At 48.0% G+C, this 19,299-nt stretch overlaps 2 protein-coding genes across 2 annotated transcripts; one reads left to right on the plus strand and one right to left on the minus strand.

Annotated features, from left to right (window-relative positions):
• The first annotated feature begins 236 nt into the window (after positions 1-236).
• LOC307231772 (methionine aminopeptidase 2-like) lies at positions 237-6,723 on the plus strand. Its single transcript, XM_080002592.1, has 11 exons — positions 237-378; positions 1,156-1,269; positions 1,494-1,556; positions 1,922-2,024; positions 2,425-2,586; positions 2,841-3,022; positions 3,128-3,222; positions 3,327-3,423; positions 3,522-3,625; positions 4,735-4,850; positions 5,415-6,723. Exons 1-11 carry the CDS (start codon positions 240-242, stop codon positions 5,665-5,667), a joined length of 1,428 nt encoding a protein of 475 aa, XP_079858718.1. The 5' UTR covers positions 237-239; the 3' UTR covers positions 5,668-6,723.
• Positions 6,724-9,611: 2,888 nt separating this feature from the next.
• On the minus strand, positions 9,612-19,299 carry LOC307231996 (netrin-4-like). Its single transcript, XM_080002877.1, has 10 exons — positions 19,277-19,299; positions 19,078-19,174; positions 17,778-18,313; positions 15,671-15,952; positions 14,398-14,524; positions 13,522-13,707; positions 11,437-11,644; positions 11,147-11,279; positions 10,475-10,706; positions 9,612-10,078 (listed from the first exon to the last, which is right to left on the minus strand). The coding sequence occupies exons 2-10, from the start codon at positions 19,151-19,153 to the stop codon at positions 9,936-9,938; spliced, it is 1,923 nt and encodes a 640-aa protein (XP_079859003.1). The 5' UTR covers positions 19,154-19,174; positions 19,277-19,299; the 3' UTR covers positions 9,612-9,935.

The raw sequence follows: 19,299 nt of genomic DNA on the forward strand, positions 1-19,299 counted from the left end.
CTTTAAACTGCTTTTCTAAAGTCGCCACGGCTGTCTTCTCTCGCCCCGAACACGCCCCGATGCATTTGAGGATGCGTCCCATTCATTAATTCCATTGCAAACTTAACCCCATGTTCCCCGGCGTAGTAGTTCCAAGGGGGGGTTCGCAGGGCGGTCACCCAGCGGCCGATCATTGGCTCCTCTCTCCGCTCTGGCCACCGGAGGCTCCCGCAGCTCCTGCGTCACTTCTCAGTCTGATCATGGCGGAGCCGCAGCCGCAGCCCCGCGGACCGGAGCCCCAACTTCTCAACGGGGACGCGGAGCGGGAGGAGGCGGACGCCTCGGAGTCGGCCAAGAAGAAGAGGAGGAAAAAGAGGAAGAACAAACCCACCGCAGCAGGTAAGAGGCGCCCACAGCGGTCCACCAGCACGGGACTTTCCAACTGTCCCAGCATCGGAGGCATCCGGACGCGGGGACGCTCATCTCTGGAACTGGGACTTCTCTTTCCAAAGCTGGATATATCATTTGGTGTAATGCTGTCAGGTCAAGAAATGGGAGGAAATACATTTTTTACACTGGATATGCTCTGCTTCTATGCTTTAAATCCCTCTGAGCTGCACACAGTTATGTCATAGAAGTAGAGCCAGTTTTGGTGCAATAGGATCAAAACCACAGTCGTGGAAAATGAAAATTAAAACGTTTAAATAGGACATTTTGAGGAATAATCAATAGTGTCATTTTACACCCCGTAGCCTCATAGTGTGGAAATGTGAAATTGTGAAAAGCCTAACTTGTGGAACCTGCCCCGGGTGCACGTGGAACACACACGGCAGTGACTCTGAAGGTCCAAATGTTATAATGCTGCAAGGTGCATACTGTGTGTCCTTGAGGATATTGATTCACAAGCTATAGAAAGGAATTATGCACGGACCCTGCCAAGCTGAGATCTGATGCACTTTCTTTAAATGACTCAGAAGCATGAACCATTTACCCCCCCCAATATCCCTATGAGTGTTGTGTGCATGCTATGTTTTCTGTACTTCTCTGAATGTGTGTGTGTGTGTGTGTGTGTGTGTGTGTGTGTGTGTGTGTGTGTGTGTGTGTGTGTGTGTGTGCGTGTGCGCGCGCGCGCGTGCGCTTGCACATGCATGCATGAGTGTGTGTGTGACTTTGCAGCAGGGACAAACGGGGCCGAGGCGGCTGGAGAAGCCAAAGGTGTGTGTGAGCTGCTGAAGGAGTTGGAGCGGCATTCTCTGGAGGACAAAGCCAAGGAGGGGGATGGAGACAAAGGTGATTTCCTCATCATCGCCATCAGCGCCATCAGCACCATCAGCATCACCGTCATTAGCTGCAGGGCGACCCGCGCTGACCCCTGAGGTCCTGCTGCGGCGTAATCCGGCGAGCTCGCCTCTGTGGTGCGACGTGTGATTCTCCGGGGGGAACTGCGCCCAGGGCCCCCATCGGTGTTGCTCGACTCTCACGGCGTGTTGAAACAAATGATGCTTTTTCAACAGATGGAGACCGGGGCGAGACCCCGGCGGGGAAACGGGAAAAGAAGAAGAAGAAAAAGAAAGCATGTAAGCCCTGCTGCAGCGTGACCCCCTTCGACTTTAACCGTAACTCATCTTCATGATGCCGTCAGATTAAGGGGCAATTCTTTCTTTATTTGAAGAATTCTAAAGGAAAAGTACACATCTGCGATTAATGCATCACGCTATGCGCTTCCCGTAGTCTCATGTCATATCCAACATGTATCTCAACGTGTAGGGAATGCAGAGCAAAATATTTTTATCGTCTTCTGTGCAAGGTGATGTACAACTCCACAGTCTGGCGGTGATAAAAACGCACGGACAGTTAAGCTGTTGAATTCAGGGACACCGACTCCCTCTCTGTCTCTCCCCCTCTTCCTCGCCTCCATTTCTCCCCTCTATCTGGGCCACAGTGAAGGGACAGACTGACCCTCCCTCGGTCCCCATTTGCGAGCTCTATCCCGGCGGAGACTTTCCGAAGGGAGAGGAGAGCGAGTATCCGCCGTCCAAAGACGGGTACGTGACCTCCACGCGCTCCCTCGCACTCCGGGAAAGTCTTAAAACGGAATAACGTGAGATGAGATGAGGCGGGGGTGTGTGTGTGTGTGTGTGTGTGTGTGTGTGTGTGTGTGTGTGTGTGTGTGTGTGTGTGTGTGTGTGTGTGTGTGTGTGTGTGGTTTCATTTTCCTATTTTGCACCATTTCATTTGCTTTGACGTCTTTGGCGTCCATGTGTGCTCCATAGGAAACGTTGCCTCGGTGCAGTCGGCTGGATGTCACATCCTCATTACAAACATTTGCATAATGAGAAAATACACACATGCACACACGTGCACACACACACACACACACACACACACACACACACACACACACACACACACACACACACACACACCTGTCTCCACCCCCACCAGGCGCAGTGCAGCATGGCGGACCACCAACGAGGAGAAGCGGGTGCTGGATAAGGCCAACGAGGAGATGTGGAGCGACTTCCGGCAGGCGGCGGAGGCTCACCGGCAGGTCCGCGCCTACGTCAGGAGCTGGATCGAGCCCGGGATGAGCATGATCGACATCTGGTGAAATATTCCCCTCATTTTCTTATCCTTCCCTATTGTGTGTCCACCTCAAAACTGGAGACGCAATAGCTTGGACTGTGGACCATGTTGTTTCAGTGATAACTTTTCCGGGCACTGGCTCGTAAACAGACCATTTTCGAATTCATCAGCGAGCAGAGGGACTGCTGACCCCGTAGTGTCTTAACCGTGAGCCTCATCCGCCATGACATGTCGTCCCCTCGTCCGTGAACTCTGCCCTCTCTCCCCCCCGGCAGTGAGCGGCTGGAGGACTGCTCCAGGAGGCTCATCAAGGAGAACGGGCTCAAGGCGGGTCTGGCCTTCCCCACCGGCTGCTCCATCAACCACTGTGCCGCCCACTACACCCCCAACGCCGGAGACCCCACCGTGCTGCGCTACGACGACGTCTGCAAGATCGACTTCGGGACGCACATCAACGGTGAGAGGGAGGGCGCTCGGGCGTTTCACGCCGTGAATCTGGATTGACGGCTGGGCAGAACCGCCGAATGCGTGCTGTAAATAACGTCTCCGCTCGCTCTTCCAGGTCGAATAATAGACTGTGCCTTCACCGTCACCTTTAATCCAAAGTATGACAGGCTGCTGGAGGCCGTGAGAGATGCCACCAACACCGGCATCAAGGTAACGCCGCTTTTAAATCACAGGCCTCGCAATGAGACGCCGCCGCCGCTGCAGGCAGTTTGCTTGCCCGTCTTTCCCCCCACAAACGTCTCTGTCGGCATCAGTTTGCAGGGATCGACGTGCGCCTGTGCGACGTGGGCGAGACCATCCAGGAGGTCATGGAGTCGTACGAGGTGGAGATCGATGGCAAAACTTACCAAGGTGCCACTGAGCTCCTTCGTCGTCGTTGTCTCTTAAGCGCCTCGGTGTCGCGCAGAGCGCCTTCCTAATCGCTCCTCCGTGCCGGCTTTCTCCCACAGTGAAGCCGATCAGGAACCTCAACGGCCACTCCATCGGGCCGTACCGGATCCACTCAGGGAAGACGGTCCCGATTGTGAAGGGCGGAGAGGCCACCAGGATGGAGGTTTGACCTTTATTCTCTGATCACGTTGACTGTACCTAGAGTGTATGTGGATAAAGCTGGATTATGAACTCAAAAGCACGGTTGTAGCCTGTCCTTGATTTTTTTTTTAAGTGCCATGCCATAAATTAAGCCTTAAGTGTAATTGGGTGTAGAAAGGGGTTTTGGTGTCCGCCGTCACACCTTCTCCGTCTCACTCTTCAGCACTTTAATTACACCTTTAATGGAATTAGCATCCGCCTCGAGTTGCAACACGCGCTGTAAGCCCGTGCATCGTAATTTCACCGTAAGGGCAATCGTGTTTTGGAAACTCAAAAGACTATCTAAAAAGGGGGAACACGCCCCATCAGAGCTGGGTAAGATCTGGCTTCCAGAGGCGAAATCTGCGATGTCCGTGCACGCTGCGCTCCAACGGCCGCCACGCCTAATGCGATTTGGACAGAACCGAGCTTTTTAATTGGCACGCTGCTGAGTCGGGTGTTTTTACCTGATGGAGAAAGAGAGAGAGAGAGCGAGAGAGAGAGTGTGTGTGTGTGTGTGTGTGTGTGTGTGTTTGTGCGTTTGCGCGTGGCGCGGGCCTGCTGATGTGGCAGCTTTCTGTGTTGTGGTTTTAGCCGAGGTGTGTTGGTGTAACGGGGCCATTACCTTCTCCGTGATCAGATCAGAGTGCGGGGCGGCCGGGCGTGCCGCGGGGCCACCGCGCACTCTGGCTGATTATCAATGCAGCGTTATCAGCTAACAACACAGGGAGCCCGACAACTGCCGGGCCTTGATAGAGATGCAGAACACCAGCGGAGCCCCCGCCCGCTCCGCCCGTACAACAGATGACTCTCAAAAAGGACGCTGCTGTCTCTAATAGACTGCACACCAACACGACAGCGGCTGACATCCTGAGTTATTGACTCAATTTGCTCTCAGGTCCCGGGAAAAAGCTCCACTCACGGCGGGAGGATTTTATTTTGTCTTCTCAACGACCTTTGTCGAAAAATGAAACGATTCCCCTCATGTCGTCATGAGAGTTTCCGTTAAGGCGGACAGATTTTATGGTACGATAATATGCAAAAAGAAAAGGTAAATCACTCGTCATCATTGAGCGTCTTGTTGTGTCTCAGGAAGGCGAGGTTTACGCCATCGAGACGTTCGGCAGCACTGGCAGAGGGGCGGTCTATGACGACATGGAGTGCTCACATTACATGAAGAACTTCAACATTGGACACGTGCCAATAAGGTTCTCCTGCCGATTTTGTTCCATCTCAGTGTCAATACTTGAAACAAAATATTGATCACGAACATTATTCTGAAGCCGCTTCACACAGAATCCGTAATCGCAACCCGACAGCCGGATCCTCCCATCCGGATGAACTGCGTATAAGTTTCGCATCACAAAATATGTGGGAGGAAATGGGAGAGATCGTTTTTTTCCAGATCAGTGAGTAGTTTGATCAACGGAAGATTAACCTTTTCCCATGAATGACAGTTTAAAACCTGCTTTATATAGCGTTTGCAAAGTGCGAAAAAAGAAATGATGAGTGCACACAATTCACTTATATAAAAAAAGATGTATTGATAATGAAAACTATCCATACATAACTTTTAGAAACTTCTCCTCCCGGAGCCTTGAACACACCTCCGAATCTCAATAGGAATGAATGGACGCCCGGTCTGTTGTTGACGTTTGTCGGATTTGGTGTGAAGCGGGCTTTAGGCCGAGGCGCACGTCTCATTTTCTCAATTCAAAACCTCCAATGCTAAAGAAAGGGTCATGTCTCTATGTCTCCCCACTACGCGGCAGGCTTCCCAGGGCCAAACATCTGTTGAACGTGATCAACGAGAACTTTGGCACCCTGGCATTCTGCCGCCGCTGGCTGGACCGTCACGGCGAGAGCAAGTACCTGATGGCGCTGAAGAACCTGTGCGACCTGGGCATCATTAACCCGTACCCGCCTCTCTGCGACACCAAGGGCAGCTACACGGCCCAGTACGAGCACACCATCCTACTCAGGCCCACCTGCAAGGAGGTGGTGAGCCGCGGAGACGACTACTGAGTGCGCTCCACCCTCAGGGCCCCCACCTCCACCTGGGTTGCAGACCACACAAATATGCAATATCTCTGTGTCCGACATTTCTTTCTGCTTGAGTCCTACCGTTATGCTGCGTCTGGAATTGGAAAACGACAAAGTGCATACTACACACTACTTACTACTGCATAGGACACAATACGCGTTGGTACTATCGTCCAGCGTAGTGTAGTATGTGAGTAGAGAGAAAGATGGCTTCTTCTCCGACATACTTCATCATGATATTGCCGCTCCATTTCCTTTTAGCACGTTGTCCTGACGACACTGCACAGACACCTTTACCAGCGTCTTGCCCTCGCAATGCATTGTGCGATACGCTCGCCACAGTGCTTGCATACTACGATATTTCACCGGATGTAGTATGTCATCCTGGTACACAATGCACTGGACACATGCTATGGTTTCAGACACACGTTTTTCGTACTAAATTATTCAACGACGTCATTCCAGACGCAGCATTAGATCAGAGGTGTGAATTCCAGCTTCTGGAGGTAAAAGCCATCCGCAGTATTTTGAGTTAACATCCGGATTTTTTTTAAGTACAGGCACAAAACAGTAGCAAAGTCAGCTGCCTTGGTGCATGGGCGGAGCCAAAACGTGGCAGGGCTTTTATACCCGAACCTGGACTTCCCCACTTCGACTTTAGAAAATAGTTCAGCAAGAGCAAGAGACTGATGTCACGGCCGTAGCTTACGTAAATAGATTTTTCCCATAGGATCAAGCCAATCATAAAAAAGGGCATATTGTATAAGACAAACTATAGTATTGTTGTTTCATACTTATTGCTGTTTCCAACATTATACTTTGCTCTGCTTCTTTAAGAAAATATGCAAAAAAAAAAATCAGTATGCAAAATAGTTATGCAAAAACAGGTTTTGGCGAATGCCCCACCTCATGTTACGCTTCTATGCCTTGTTAAGAAAAAACAAACTAAATGCTATAAAAGTATTTATATTTCTATATTTGTTTGCTCTATTTTAATTTAATGCAATTTTCTAAGAAATAAATTGTTATAAATCTTCATATTTATTTCTATCTCCATATTTACAAGGGCCATATTATCTCTGGCAACACAATCAGACGCTCGGTACATGACATTCATTCATTATCACACTCACAAGATGTAAAAGTGTATTTTTAACTTTCGACCAACGGAGGGCGATATTAAACCCATAATTGCACCGTTAAATCTATAGCAGTGGATGTTTGCAAGGACCGGCTTCGGACAGTAAAATTAATTGACATATAATGTGACCCTCAGCGACCCTCCGGGGAGGATAAATAGCGAGCCAGAACCACACATTCTGCACATAAAACAGAACAAAACGTCTGATTCCAATGTCCCTTCTCATGTACAGTACATTCCAGGCCACCACAATTAGTTTCCTTAAATTCCCGGGGACAAGGACGTGGGCGGCGGTGATGTCAGAGTTGAGGAATGCATCATGTCCCATCCTCCTTGGAGACGGACGATGGTACTATTCTTAACCGAGCGCGGCTCAAACACACGGCCTGTGAACTCACCGTGACGTCAGTTCATGCCCGGCCTTTTAATACACACTGATTTTAGGGCAACAGAGGTTGCTGCTGGTTAACGACGGAAACACTCAACGCACAGGCACACACACACACACACACACACACACACACACACACACACACACACACACACACACACACGCACACACACAGAGGGAGGTTTGCTCTAAGGAATACTAATTTGGAACGCAGCTAAACCAGGTCTTCCCAGGACAACAGCACATTCCTCACTAAGTCAATAATCCACTCAGAAGTGAAACTGTTAAGTGAGTGGTGTGAAACAAATTGGTTCTCAGCTGGTTCTTTAAAAGGCTCCACCCACGAAGACCTATTACCGTCTGAAGAACTCCATTATTTAGTGGATGTTCCTCATATGGTTGTTTGGCACATGAAAAGGTTCATCATTGTGATTTCGGCTATGGGATGGTGGGCGATGCCATAAATTTGGCAAATACTTATACTACGGTATAAGACAATTAGATATTGTGCAACATTGTAAATCCAGGCCTATAGAAGGTAAATTAAACACATTGCAGCTGACTAATCTAAAAGGTTAAAAAACAGGCTGCTTTTCAGAACTTTGGTCCAAAACGATCTATATAGCAGTGGTTCTCAATCTTTTTTCCATATCAAGACCACTCAATCTGATAAACATTAGGCCACAGATCCCAACTGATAGAATTTTGTCAATGAGACCCCAAACTGGACAGATTTCAAATTGTGATAGACGACTAGATGGCTAGACGACTGGGTCAGAGCATCTCCAAAACGGCAGGTCTTGTGGGGTGTTCCTGGTATGCAGTGGTTAGTACCTACCAAAAGTGGTCCAAGGAAGGACAACCGGTGAACCAGCGACAGGGTCAATGGTGCCAATGGGCTCATTGATGTGCGTTGGGAGCGAGGTCTAACCTGTCTGGTCCGAACCCACAAAATAACTACTGTAGCACAAATTGGTGGAATAGTTAATGATGCTATGAGAGAAAGGTGTCAGAACACACAGTGCTTCACAGCTTGCTGCATTTGGGACCGGTCAGAGTGTCCATTACGCCCGTCCACCACCGAACGCGCCCACAATGGACATGTGAGCATCAGAACTGGACCATGGAGCAATGGAAGAAGGTGGCCTGGTCTGATGAATCACATTTTCTTCTCCATCATGTGGATGGGCGGGGTTTGGGTCCGATCTGATGGAGCATCTGTTGGATGTGCTGGAACAACAAGCCTGATCCATGGGGCCCCACCTCGCGACTTCCAGGACATAAAGGATCTGCTTCTAACGTCTTGGTGCCAGATACCACAGGACACCTTCAGAGGTCTTGTGGAGTCCATGCCTCCACGGGTCAGAGCTGTTTTGGCAGTACGAGGGGGAGCTACATAATATTAGTGGTTATTAGTGGTGGTTTTAATGCTGGGGCTGATCAGTGTATGATTTTGTGTCTATTCTCTTGTTAGGGAGATAGGGCAGTGTAACTATGATCAAAACAGTGCTTACGTCTTGTAAATTATTAAGTGAGAAAACAGTGAAGTTTCACTATTGGTCATTTTGCTGGGGGATGCCCCCGGAACCTCTTGAAAGGCCCTTGTTGGGTCCCCGGACCACACGTTTGGAACGAGAAACCAAAAGTTGGTTCCCCTGCGGTGTCACTCTGAAGAATGGTTTCCTTTACATATTTTTTCCTCAGTGTGTAGTGGAACTGTAATTCCCGTTGCGAGTGCTTGGGTGGGTGGTGCGTCTCGGGGGCTCGGGGTCGGGGTGAGCGTGTTTTGCTCTTGTCAGACAGCGGGTGGGTGAGCGATGCGCGGCCAGGAGTGTTCGCATTAAGCCGCCTGATTCCTTTAATGTTTCTTTCATCCCTTTCCCCTCCAGGAGCTACTTGTTCTGACCCACGGAGCCGGCCTCGCTGTCAAGGACATTCAGAGAGCGCTCGCGCGCGCGCACACACACACACACACACACACACACACACACACACACACACACACACACACACACACACACACACACACACGCACGCACGCACATAGACACACGTGCACACACACACACACACACACACACACACACACACACATTGAGAGGGTCACAAACGCATACGATACTGCACACACTCAGACACACACTCCCTGATATACACAGATTGTACCATTCTAAAGTTTATTCATTCAGGATTTATGGCCAATAGCGGTGAGAACAGAAGGACAGTTGTGTCTGTGCCTTTGAAAATGCTCACAGTACCCAGCCCTGAATGAAACCGATACGTTTTGGGATTTGGGACACAACCTTCATCTTTTGGCGATTTTGCCTCGTCAGGTGCTTAGCAGAGGATCTGGCACAGGACACAGTACTTCACCACTTTCAGACAAACCTCCTCATCGCTTTATAAATAACCCTGAATAGACACGATAGCCATGGCCGAGTGCGGCGCGGAAATTAAATTCCAAGATGCAAAGATCCAAAAATAAATTCTCTCATCCCGCAGAGGCGGATAGTCAGTCTGTCAGTTTCCACCGCAAGCGTCAAAACCCGCCTCCCGGTGTCCAAGAATCTATCTATCAGTCCGTCTGTCCATTTTCTGGGGCTTGTGGATCACACTTTGAGACAGAAGAACGTCCGCAAAGTCCACCGTGAGAAGTGCCTCGTCCTCGTCCAACCTGTCGTCCATCGCGGTTCTTCCGCTTCCTCCGTCCGCCCCGTCCTACCGCCGTCCACAGTCTCTCCTCAGCATGTGGTGGAGCTTGCGTCCCAGGCTGGGCCTCCACGCTTTCACCAGGCTCTTGGCGTTGACCATCAGACGTCCCGTCCTCCGGTCCTGGTGCCCGGCCACGGCGTATTCCGACCCTGGAACAGAGAGGAGGTCAGAGAACTACTCCTGAACAAGGCTCCTGAGACTTCCACTGGACGCACCGCGGTGAGCAGGGACCTCATGTAAGAAGATAAATATATTTCTATGGAGCCATAAAAGTAGTTCATTATAGAGTAGCTTTATTCATTGTTGCCTGAAGTGTTTTCATTTGGAGACCTGCCCGTGAAAGGCTCTCGTAACAAAGCAACGGCTGTAATCATTCGGCTGCAAACCTCCGCTTGAATGGGTAGTGTTCAGACATTGGCTCCGACTCAAAGGTTCCCCCAAACTGCGACAAAGATCTGCTACTCAGCACAACGCCGCCAGGAGCGCAGCGTCGACGAATTAGCAGCCCCTGCATTACGACCAATAAAGTTTGGGATGGTCCTGACCTGGGCTGAGCACGGGGCAGGTGCAGCCCCGGCTGGTCCAGGACGCGGGGTAGAGCGTGGCCCCTCCTCCCCGCTGGACGTCCATCCCGGGCTTCGCGTACAGGACCTTCTTCACCTTCACCTCCACCTCTGCGTGGGAGCCTCTATCGTGCGCCGACGCCACCCTCACCATCAGCGCTGAATACCGAAAATGGGGATTCGGTGACTCAGCGTTTTGTGTTGCGATGCAATTCTCCCAATCACAGCTTTCCAAAGTAAAAATACTTACTCCTCTCCGTCACCTCATTGGGGCTTTTCAAGAACTTTTGGCCCAGGACAGGTCCAAGCACCTCAAAAAAATGGCGTCACCACTTTCTTGTTGTAAAATTGCACTTACCATAGTCGTACTCCATAGAGCAGAAGAATTTAGGAGTGCCAAGATTCATTTCTACACACTTGCATTGTGCTGAAAATGGGAATATAAATAAAACTTTGTTAGGATTTATGACATTATGATATACATTGGTACGATACAATCATTTATTTATTAAGCATTTCTATTAGAACCTGTGTGGGTGTATACAGTATATATATATATATATATACAACTATATACTGTACATGCAAGTGTGTGTGTGTGTGTGTGTGTGTGCGCACGTGCGTGCGCATGTGTGTGTGTGTGTGTGTTCGGACCTGTGACTCACCAGAATGGTGCAGTGCAGAGAAAAGCTCCTCTGCCCTAAAGACTCCCCGCTCACTATCACTGCTGCTGCGCCCCATGTGACCGGTGGCTGTATAGGGGACCTCCACCTCCTCCACCTCCGAGCTGTGCCGCAGAGATTACTGCCGTCACACACAACATTACTCTCCGCAGCAATTATTCAGGATATATGGCTCCGCTGAAGCACACATCTCCTTCTCCAGCCCTCTCTACATATAATTGCATGGGACTATTAAGTGCCGCTGGAGTTCCTGGCACTCACCCAGGAATGCAATCTCCGGTGTAGGGGTCGCAGCCCGCTGTGCAGCCGCAGGGCCGGCAGCCGTAGCGCTGGAGCCCCCAGTATCCCAGCATGCAGCGGTCACAGTGCGGGCCAGAGACCCCCGGCTTACAGGTGCAAGCCCCGCTGTGGGGATCACAGAGGGCGATGGCCCCCGAGAGCACGGACCCCACAGGGTGGCAGGAACAGGCTGTAGCAGGGGTGTGTGTATGTGTGCGTGCGTGCGTGCGTGTGTGTGTGGGGGGGGGGGGGGGGGGGGACAGGAGAGGCATTTCATGTTTACACGGGAGATCTGGAGGCCTGTGGACTGTGCAACTGAACTTGATTAATTCATGAATTCAACTATCACGTTTCTTTTTGGGGTTTTTGCTTAGCTGCCCGCTGCTTGCACCTTGTACTCATTTCACATCCTGTACGGTGGTTTGATACTCTGACAAAATCTCCATAATGTCTAACGTAACAGATTATATATCTTGTGCGTCTCAAACCAGGGCCCGCGTGCCACATTAGGGTCGTGAGGAGATTTAATGCGGTCTGCTCCATGTTTATATATCACATATTCAATAAACCTCTTGACAAGCAGACCGCATTAAATCTCCTCACGACCCTAATGTGGCATGCGGGCCCGGGTTATGTATTGTTAAATCCGACCCACATATTATTTTTCAAATGACTGAATTTTAAAGTTAATGAGAATTAATACTCATTCAATGCAATTTTAGTTTTAATGTTTTCAGAATATAAAACTGAATAAAAAAATTATATAACAAAGGTTTTATTTTAATTAATATTATAATATAATCGTCTATTTTTATTTGATATTTAATTTTGATATGATATGATAATTTTTACTTTACTTTTACTTTTTACTTTCGTTTTATTTATTTATTTATTTATTTATTTATTTGTTTATTTATTCCATTTTATTTTATTATTTTTATTTAAATATCTATTTTGTCATTATAAGGCAATTCACTAATGGTTAGTGTAAAAAGACTCAGTGAGTGTTTAATTCTTCACTTTGCTTGAACTTCACTTTTTTTTTCTTTCACTATTTATTGTAAGTTTGCATTGTACTGAAATTGACTGAATTGTGTGTCAGCGTATTAAAGGCCAATAAAGCCTGATTCTTACTCATATTTTCCATCTGGATGTGATAGTTATAAATGCAAGTTCACCTAAAAAAAATAATACACAGAATACAAACAGGAATTTCACATTAGAATATAAAAACAAAACTATTCTGTTGTACCGGGGTAACAGGGCAGGATACTACATTCTCAGTTTGGACAAAATCTGCAATGCATGTTCACCAGAAACAGTTTCTAAATCCTGCCTCTGCCTCTCCTCCCACTATGATGACGCACTAACTTTTTGTTTGAACTGGGCAACATTGGTTCCCAAAAAAGGCTGTTTGTTCTTAAAAATGCTGCAGCACGCCTGAGTAAAGGGGCTGGAATTGGAAAAATGTGCTTGTATGGATCACGTGGAAACTCAATTTCTTTGTCATTAGTGTCACACTCCAAATAAAAGTGACATAATAACTCATAACAGCTCAACACGCCTCTGTTACAGTTATATTATGGAGAGGGTCAGCGACGTAATTCACTTAAAGCTTCATGTGGGAGTTTTTTGTGGCTGATTATCAACGTATGATTTACTGTCAGCGCTGGAATTGTCGCCCCAAGCCTCATAACCTGACAATTGTGGGAGTCAGCATTACAGTGCGAATTATACAGCGACAATCCGGGTTGGGGTGGAAGGCAGTGACTGAGAAAGTGTCCCTGTTACGCATAGTTACACAAGGGGTTGTTTTTTTTTGCTTCATTCCATTAGAAAACAGAGTGAACTATATAAATCTACAATAAACACAATTTATATTTGCTTTCTTTGGAAAAAAAGATTGCTCTGATCTCAGCTGCGGACCGCACCCTCGGCTGCGGAGCTGATGATGATGGATGAATGGACGGACAGACAGACCGACAGATAGACAGATAGATAGATAGATAGATAGATAGATAGATAGATAGATAGATAGATAGATAGATAGATAGATAGATTCCTCACGCCTGCAGGACTCTGGGTGGCTCCTCTCTCTCGCTGGGTCTCTGTAGAACCCCGTCCTGCAGCCCTGGCACTGCCGTCCGCCTGTGTTGTGCTGGCAGTCGCACACCCCTCCGCTGCGCCCCCTGGTGGCCGCCCAGAGCCGGCGGTCCAGGTGACAGCTCCGGGCGTGGCCGTTACACTTACACTCTGTTCCGGGGCGTGGAGAGATAACAGGACTTAATGATGAAATGTATTTTTGTTCCTGTACTTTTTCTCAAGTATCTGTACTTCCTTAAGTATATTCAGTTTTGGAGACTTTTGACTTTTACTTCACTACATTTCAAAGCACATATCTATATGTTTTACTCTACTACATCAGTCGTGTTTATAATTTTTTTTTTATCTGGATTTTTATTCATGTATATCAAAATCAGGGATTGGATTTATGGAATTGCTGATTAAATACATACAAGTAATTACAATCAGGACCTGCATGAGCATGAACTTCAGAAAAAAATTGCTCTATGTCCCATCATAGTCAATGACAAGTACTTTTACTTTTAATACTTAAATGACATTACATAAAAGCACATGTTTAAATACTGGCACTTGTACTGTATACTCGCTCTAGAAATGTCAAAGTGGTGCTTCCACCTACTCGAGTCATTTTGTGTCGGGGCATTTGTACTTTAACTTAAAAGCTCTGAGTTCTTCTTCCACCACAGACCTTCAACGGCCTTCACCAAGGAAAGTCACTGAAGGTGACCTACTGTACTACCCGAGTTGTAAAAAGATAATCTCATTTCCTGCCCTCAACATGTACTGTATATACTGTGTATGCCCGGGTAAGGCAGCATCGCGGCGCTGCATGTGACCCCCACTTCCCCCGCGGCTCACTCCTGCACTCCCGTGGCGTTCCCAGGAGGCCGTTGGCGGCGCGCCACGGCTGTTCGTTGTGCAGCGGAGCGCAGCGCTCGCAGTGCACGCCGGCCGTGTTGTGTCTGCACACACACCTCCCATGGACCTGAAACACACAGAGCGCGGCAACGTGTCACTTGACAAACACACTCCACCAGGCGCGTGTGTGTGTGTTCTCTTTCATGGTTAATTTGGAACGATGCCATAGGAGAACTGACCTGAATCCATTTTCCTCCATATCAACAGTTTACTGACCACAACGAGCTACGCTGCTTTATCATATTTACTGCGGCTGCCTTTCACTTCTTGCCCGTGACCGATCTTTGTATTTTTGCCGAGAAAGGCGGACCCCGCCACCAACAATGGAAACCGCATATCGAGGATCAAATGTGTAACACAGATACACTGAATGGCTGTTTCTTATAAAGTTCTAGCTCAAAAACGGATCAAATATGGGATTTGTTAAAGCAAAATAATCCTACGGATTACCACTTGAATTGTCCTATTATGTGAGCAAGTTCTGTAGCATCCCACCCATGAACCATAGCTGTGTGTGGTTATTTTCCAAATGTATGCGCCATCACCTGCTATCCAATAACTCAAATAAAAATTAAGAACCTTTTTAATTTCCCAAAGAGCCATATAAAGAACACAAAGAATCATCCACTCAGCAAAGTAGTTAAGAACCAGTTCACAAGCATTATTTCACTTTGTGCGTATGAGTAAAGTGTACAGTATGCATTACACACACACACACACACACACACACACACCCACACACACACACACACACACACACACACACACACACACACACAAGCATGCGAGTTCATTTAAGTTTTCTTCCTGAAATTATTTTGCGTTTTTGTGGGGGGGCAGGGGACTTTAGAAATTGAAGACTGAGTATTGACAGTAAAACCTCGTTCTGACAATGAAGTGTATTATGTGCAACAAGCCAGTTTCACCTAAAGCCATGTTGGTACTCTGTTCCTAATCCACATTTACAGTAAAGAGAGACCCTATAATTATGGTTTCCACATCCCCAAATCCCTGTAATGGCAGGTAAAAAACCGTGGTCCAATAAACAGACTCGACAACAAACCCCAGCGGAGCGGCTGGAACACAAGCCCAAACCCTTTCACCCCCAGAAACAAACAGAAAACAGCGGCACATTAACGGTTTTACGTGACAGGACATGTGAGTGAATTGAGTGTGGAAGGTTTTTTTTTTTTTCCCAGGGCCTCCCCCTCACCACGTTGCCGGTCCTGTGTGGGCGGGGACGGAAGCCGGCGGCGGGCCCGCAGTGCTCGGCGTGGCCGTGGCAGAGGCAGCTGCCTTTCACGATGAAGTCGTAGACGGCGTGATGAGCGGTGGGCGGAGCGCCGCCGCCACCGCCCGGCTGTTTGTCCTGGCACGGGCACGCCTGGTGCCCGCCGAGACGGACCCTCAGGTTGGTCACCGTCAGCTGGGCCTGGGCCGCCGGGCCGTACGGGTCCACCAGGGAGCGCCAGGGAGGCAGAGCGCGGTAGATCACCTCCAAGAACGGAAGGAGAGCGGAGGAAGGTTAAAATGCATTAAAAAACCCATAAAGATTTCCTGTTAAGGAATAGAAGCCGATCCTTGTGGAAACGGAGGACCTCATTAACGGAAGTCCACCAGGGAAAACAAGCATCCATCTGCTTTGCTTTTAATGCTCTTAAAAATAGAAGATATTCTGAAAAACATGGTTCGAATTACAGGGTCTGACCCCCCTAATTAAGACTTGAACCCCCCCCAAAACAAGGTAAAAATAACAGGCCGGGGGGATCGAAACATTTATAGATCCTTGTTACCTGCAATCATAAACATTACAATATATTTCCCATATTCATGCCTGGAAGAATCTTGTAATACGATTCCAGACACCCCTAAAGTGGGCCGTACCATTACGCGGAGCAGCGCCGCAGAGCCATATTTTTTTCCAAACAAAGCAAATAAAAACACATGTTGTGTTTTTATTTGTAGATTTATTTATTCTCTTCCGTTCATCCGTGCGTACATGGATAAACATAATGGGTTGACTTGACTGTGTCTGTATAAAATGCTTTAAATCCCTCAAATGAAAGCAAAAAAAAACGAAATTGGGGGCGTTTTCTTTGCCTGTGATCATGAAGAGCGAGCGGAGCAAATACACCACAATTAGCCTCATCTGAAGCCATGAATATTAAAATCCTCTCTTTCTCTCTCTCTCTCTCTCTCTCTCTCTCTCTCTCTCTCTGTGTTACAGTATTCGGTCTCTCTATCCGTCCATCTCTCCGTCCCTCAGTCCTGGCTCATAAATAAACCATGGTCCCTCTACCTGGCGGAAGCTTGGCTCTGATGATGCAGCGCGTCCCAAAACGCCTCGGGAGACGATTGGGGGGGGGATAAGTGAACATTGATATTCCGTGGGAGATACGCAGCTGTTTGGACGCTCCAACAGACGGGAGATTAGGTTACAAAGCTTTGGTTGTTTGTTTGTTCGGTGCGTCGTACGACGACAGAGGAAATGCTGAATTTGATCGATTCGGCCTTTGTGATCCAAGGCCAATAGCGTTTTTTTTAAAAAATCTGTTTAATGTTCGAGTTTCCCTTAAAAATCAAACGATGCGCCAACTAAGGAGGACTAAGTCTTTTAAAAAACCCCTTTGAAACACTGAGGCTTTACACCTCTCACAACCCGAAAAGACGAACAACACACTCTTCTGCTGTTCATTGGACTAAATTAAAGGAACAAATCCGTCGCTGCTGAGGAATCAAAACTCGACCCACAGCGTCTCCACATCTGAGCTTCTAGGGCTGGGCGATACTGATGAAATCAAATGTCACAGTGTTTTTTGAGGATACCTGGATACTGATTAGGGCTTGGTATTTTGGAGGATGACCATTGGCGCTTTCATGACGAAAGAACAGAAACAATCATAAGTAATGTGGATATTATGGCCGAGCGGGTAGAGGCTTTGATTAGAACGTCAGAAACATCACTTCTTTACCTCGTCAGTTATTGCCCAATAATGGCCGCTGACGGGTTCATAATGATTGTTGCTACAGGCAACCACCTCTCCACCTGGTTTCACATCCCTCATATGGCACTACGTGCATGCTAAAACAATGTGGACGGTAAAAATCCCCAACATCCCATTCAGCATGTCCCAATCAGCACGTCTCATTGCACGATTAATGTGAATGTCTAATTTAACATTAATAACAAATAAATATTCAATATAGTGATACAAGACCCTTCTGCTTTGCGTCGCGGATACAAATCTCCCGGTTCGGTGTTATTTTGCGACAGTGGCCCCATGCACATGAACCCTTACATATCCCCCCGCTCTACTTACTTCTCCTCTCGTACATGGATATGGCTTTGAATACTTGGAGGTGCAGGTTGCCCCCTCTCCCTCTGGACCCTCCTCCACCATGCCGAACGCCCCCTCACAGTCCCGGGCAAAGTATCTGAGGGTCTCCCATGAGTGCCCGTGGTCCTGGGAGCGCTCCAGCACCATGGTGGCGGGGCGTGGCGAGCGGAACACCAAGATGAGGTGGGTGAAGTAGAAGCGGGTCTCCAGGTCCAGCTGTAGCGTCTCCCGGTCGACGCCCTCCGCAGACTGCCACCAGGTGTCGGGGTGACGGAAGGACGAGTCGCTCATGGCGGACGGCGGGTGAGCCCGGCCGGCCACGCTGGCGTCACACTTGCTGCACTTTACGGCTGGGCACGCCTCCCGCCTGTAGGGGCCGGCAGAGTGCGTGTAGAAGCAGTAGGGCTCCGAGGAGTTGGACCCACAGACGGACTGAGTGCTGAGGACTCGACCCAGGGCCAGGTTGCCCATTCGGGGGTTGCACGCTCGGCCAGCGCACCGGCTCTCTGCAGCTGGACCTTTGCATTTAAAGTAGACATTTGCGTTGTTTAAATCAGGGCTCCCAAACTTAAATCACCTGGAGGCCACTGGCCAGGTTGTTTTCTCCAACGGGGGCCACATTGAACACCAAGGGAAAAACAAACGCTGTGCATTACTGAATTGCCAAATAATAGTACAAAAAAATGGACACATAATGATAAACAAATCGTTGTTATATTTATATCTTATTTTATATTCCGAAAACATTACGTCAAATTATGTGGATTAATTAAGATTAAAAAAATAGATCTAAGGGGCCACATTAAAGTGTCAATCCCCCAGATCATCAGGGCATTCATGCCAGTAAAGGCGGACCCTGCCACCAACAATAAAGACAGCATAGAGGACAGCATGCAAATACCAATACAACGCAAATACCTACATTGAATGATTGTTTCTTGTAAATTACCAGCTGAACAATGTACACAACATAGTAGATATGGGATAAAAAAAATAATAATAATAAATCTTGCGGATTTTAAGTGTACAGTTGTCTGGCCAACGAAATTGGGACCCTTGGTTTAAAATATTAAAGACACAATACTGTATTTTAAAGACCAAATTACTTTGACGCAATAAGTGTGTGTGTGCGTGTGTGTGTGCGCGCGCTAGTAGGTGCGCGTGTGCGCGCGTGTAAGTGTGTGTGTGTGTGTGTGTGTGTGTGTGTGTGTGTGTGTGTGTGTGCGTGTGTGTGTGTGTGTGTGCGTGTGTGTGTGTGTGTGTATGGACGGGATCCACTCACCGGCTGCAGAAGACGCGCACATCAGGAGGATGAGCAGCGTCCAGAGCCTCATGTTGGATGAAGCTGCAGCCTCCATCAGCTGTTATTCCACATGTTGCTTCATAAACAAACAAAACAAATAAGATGACTAGAAACTAATCGAGAAATATTGAAGTGCTATCACATTATTATGTTATTATCATCACATCCCATCCCTCACCTCTCAGAGCTTCACTGTTTTGG

The sequence above is a fragment of the Zeus faber genome, assembly GCF_960531495.2.
Source record: "Zeus faber genome assembly, chromosome: 6".
Classification (NCBI taxonomy): Eukaryota; Metazoa; Chordata; class Actinopteri; order Zeiformes; family Zeidae; genus Zeus; species Zeus faber.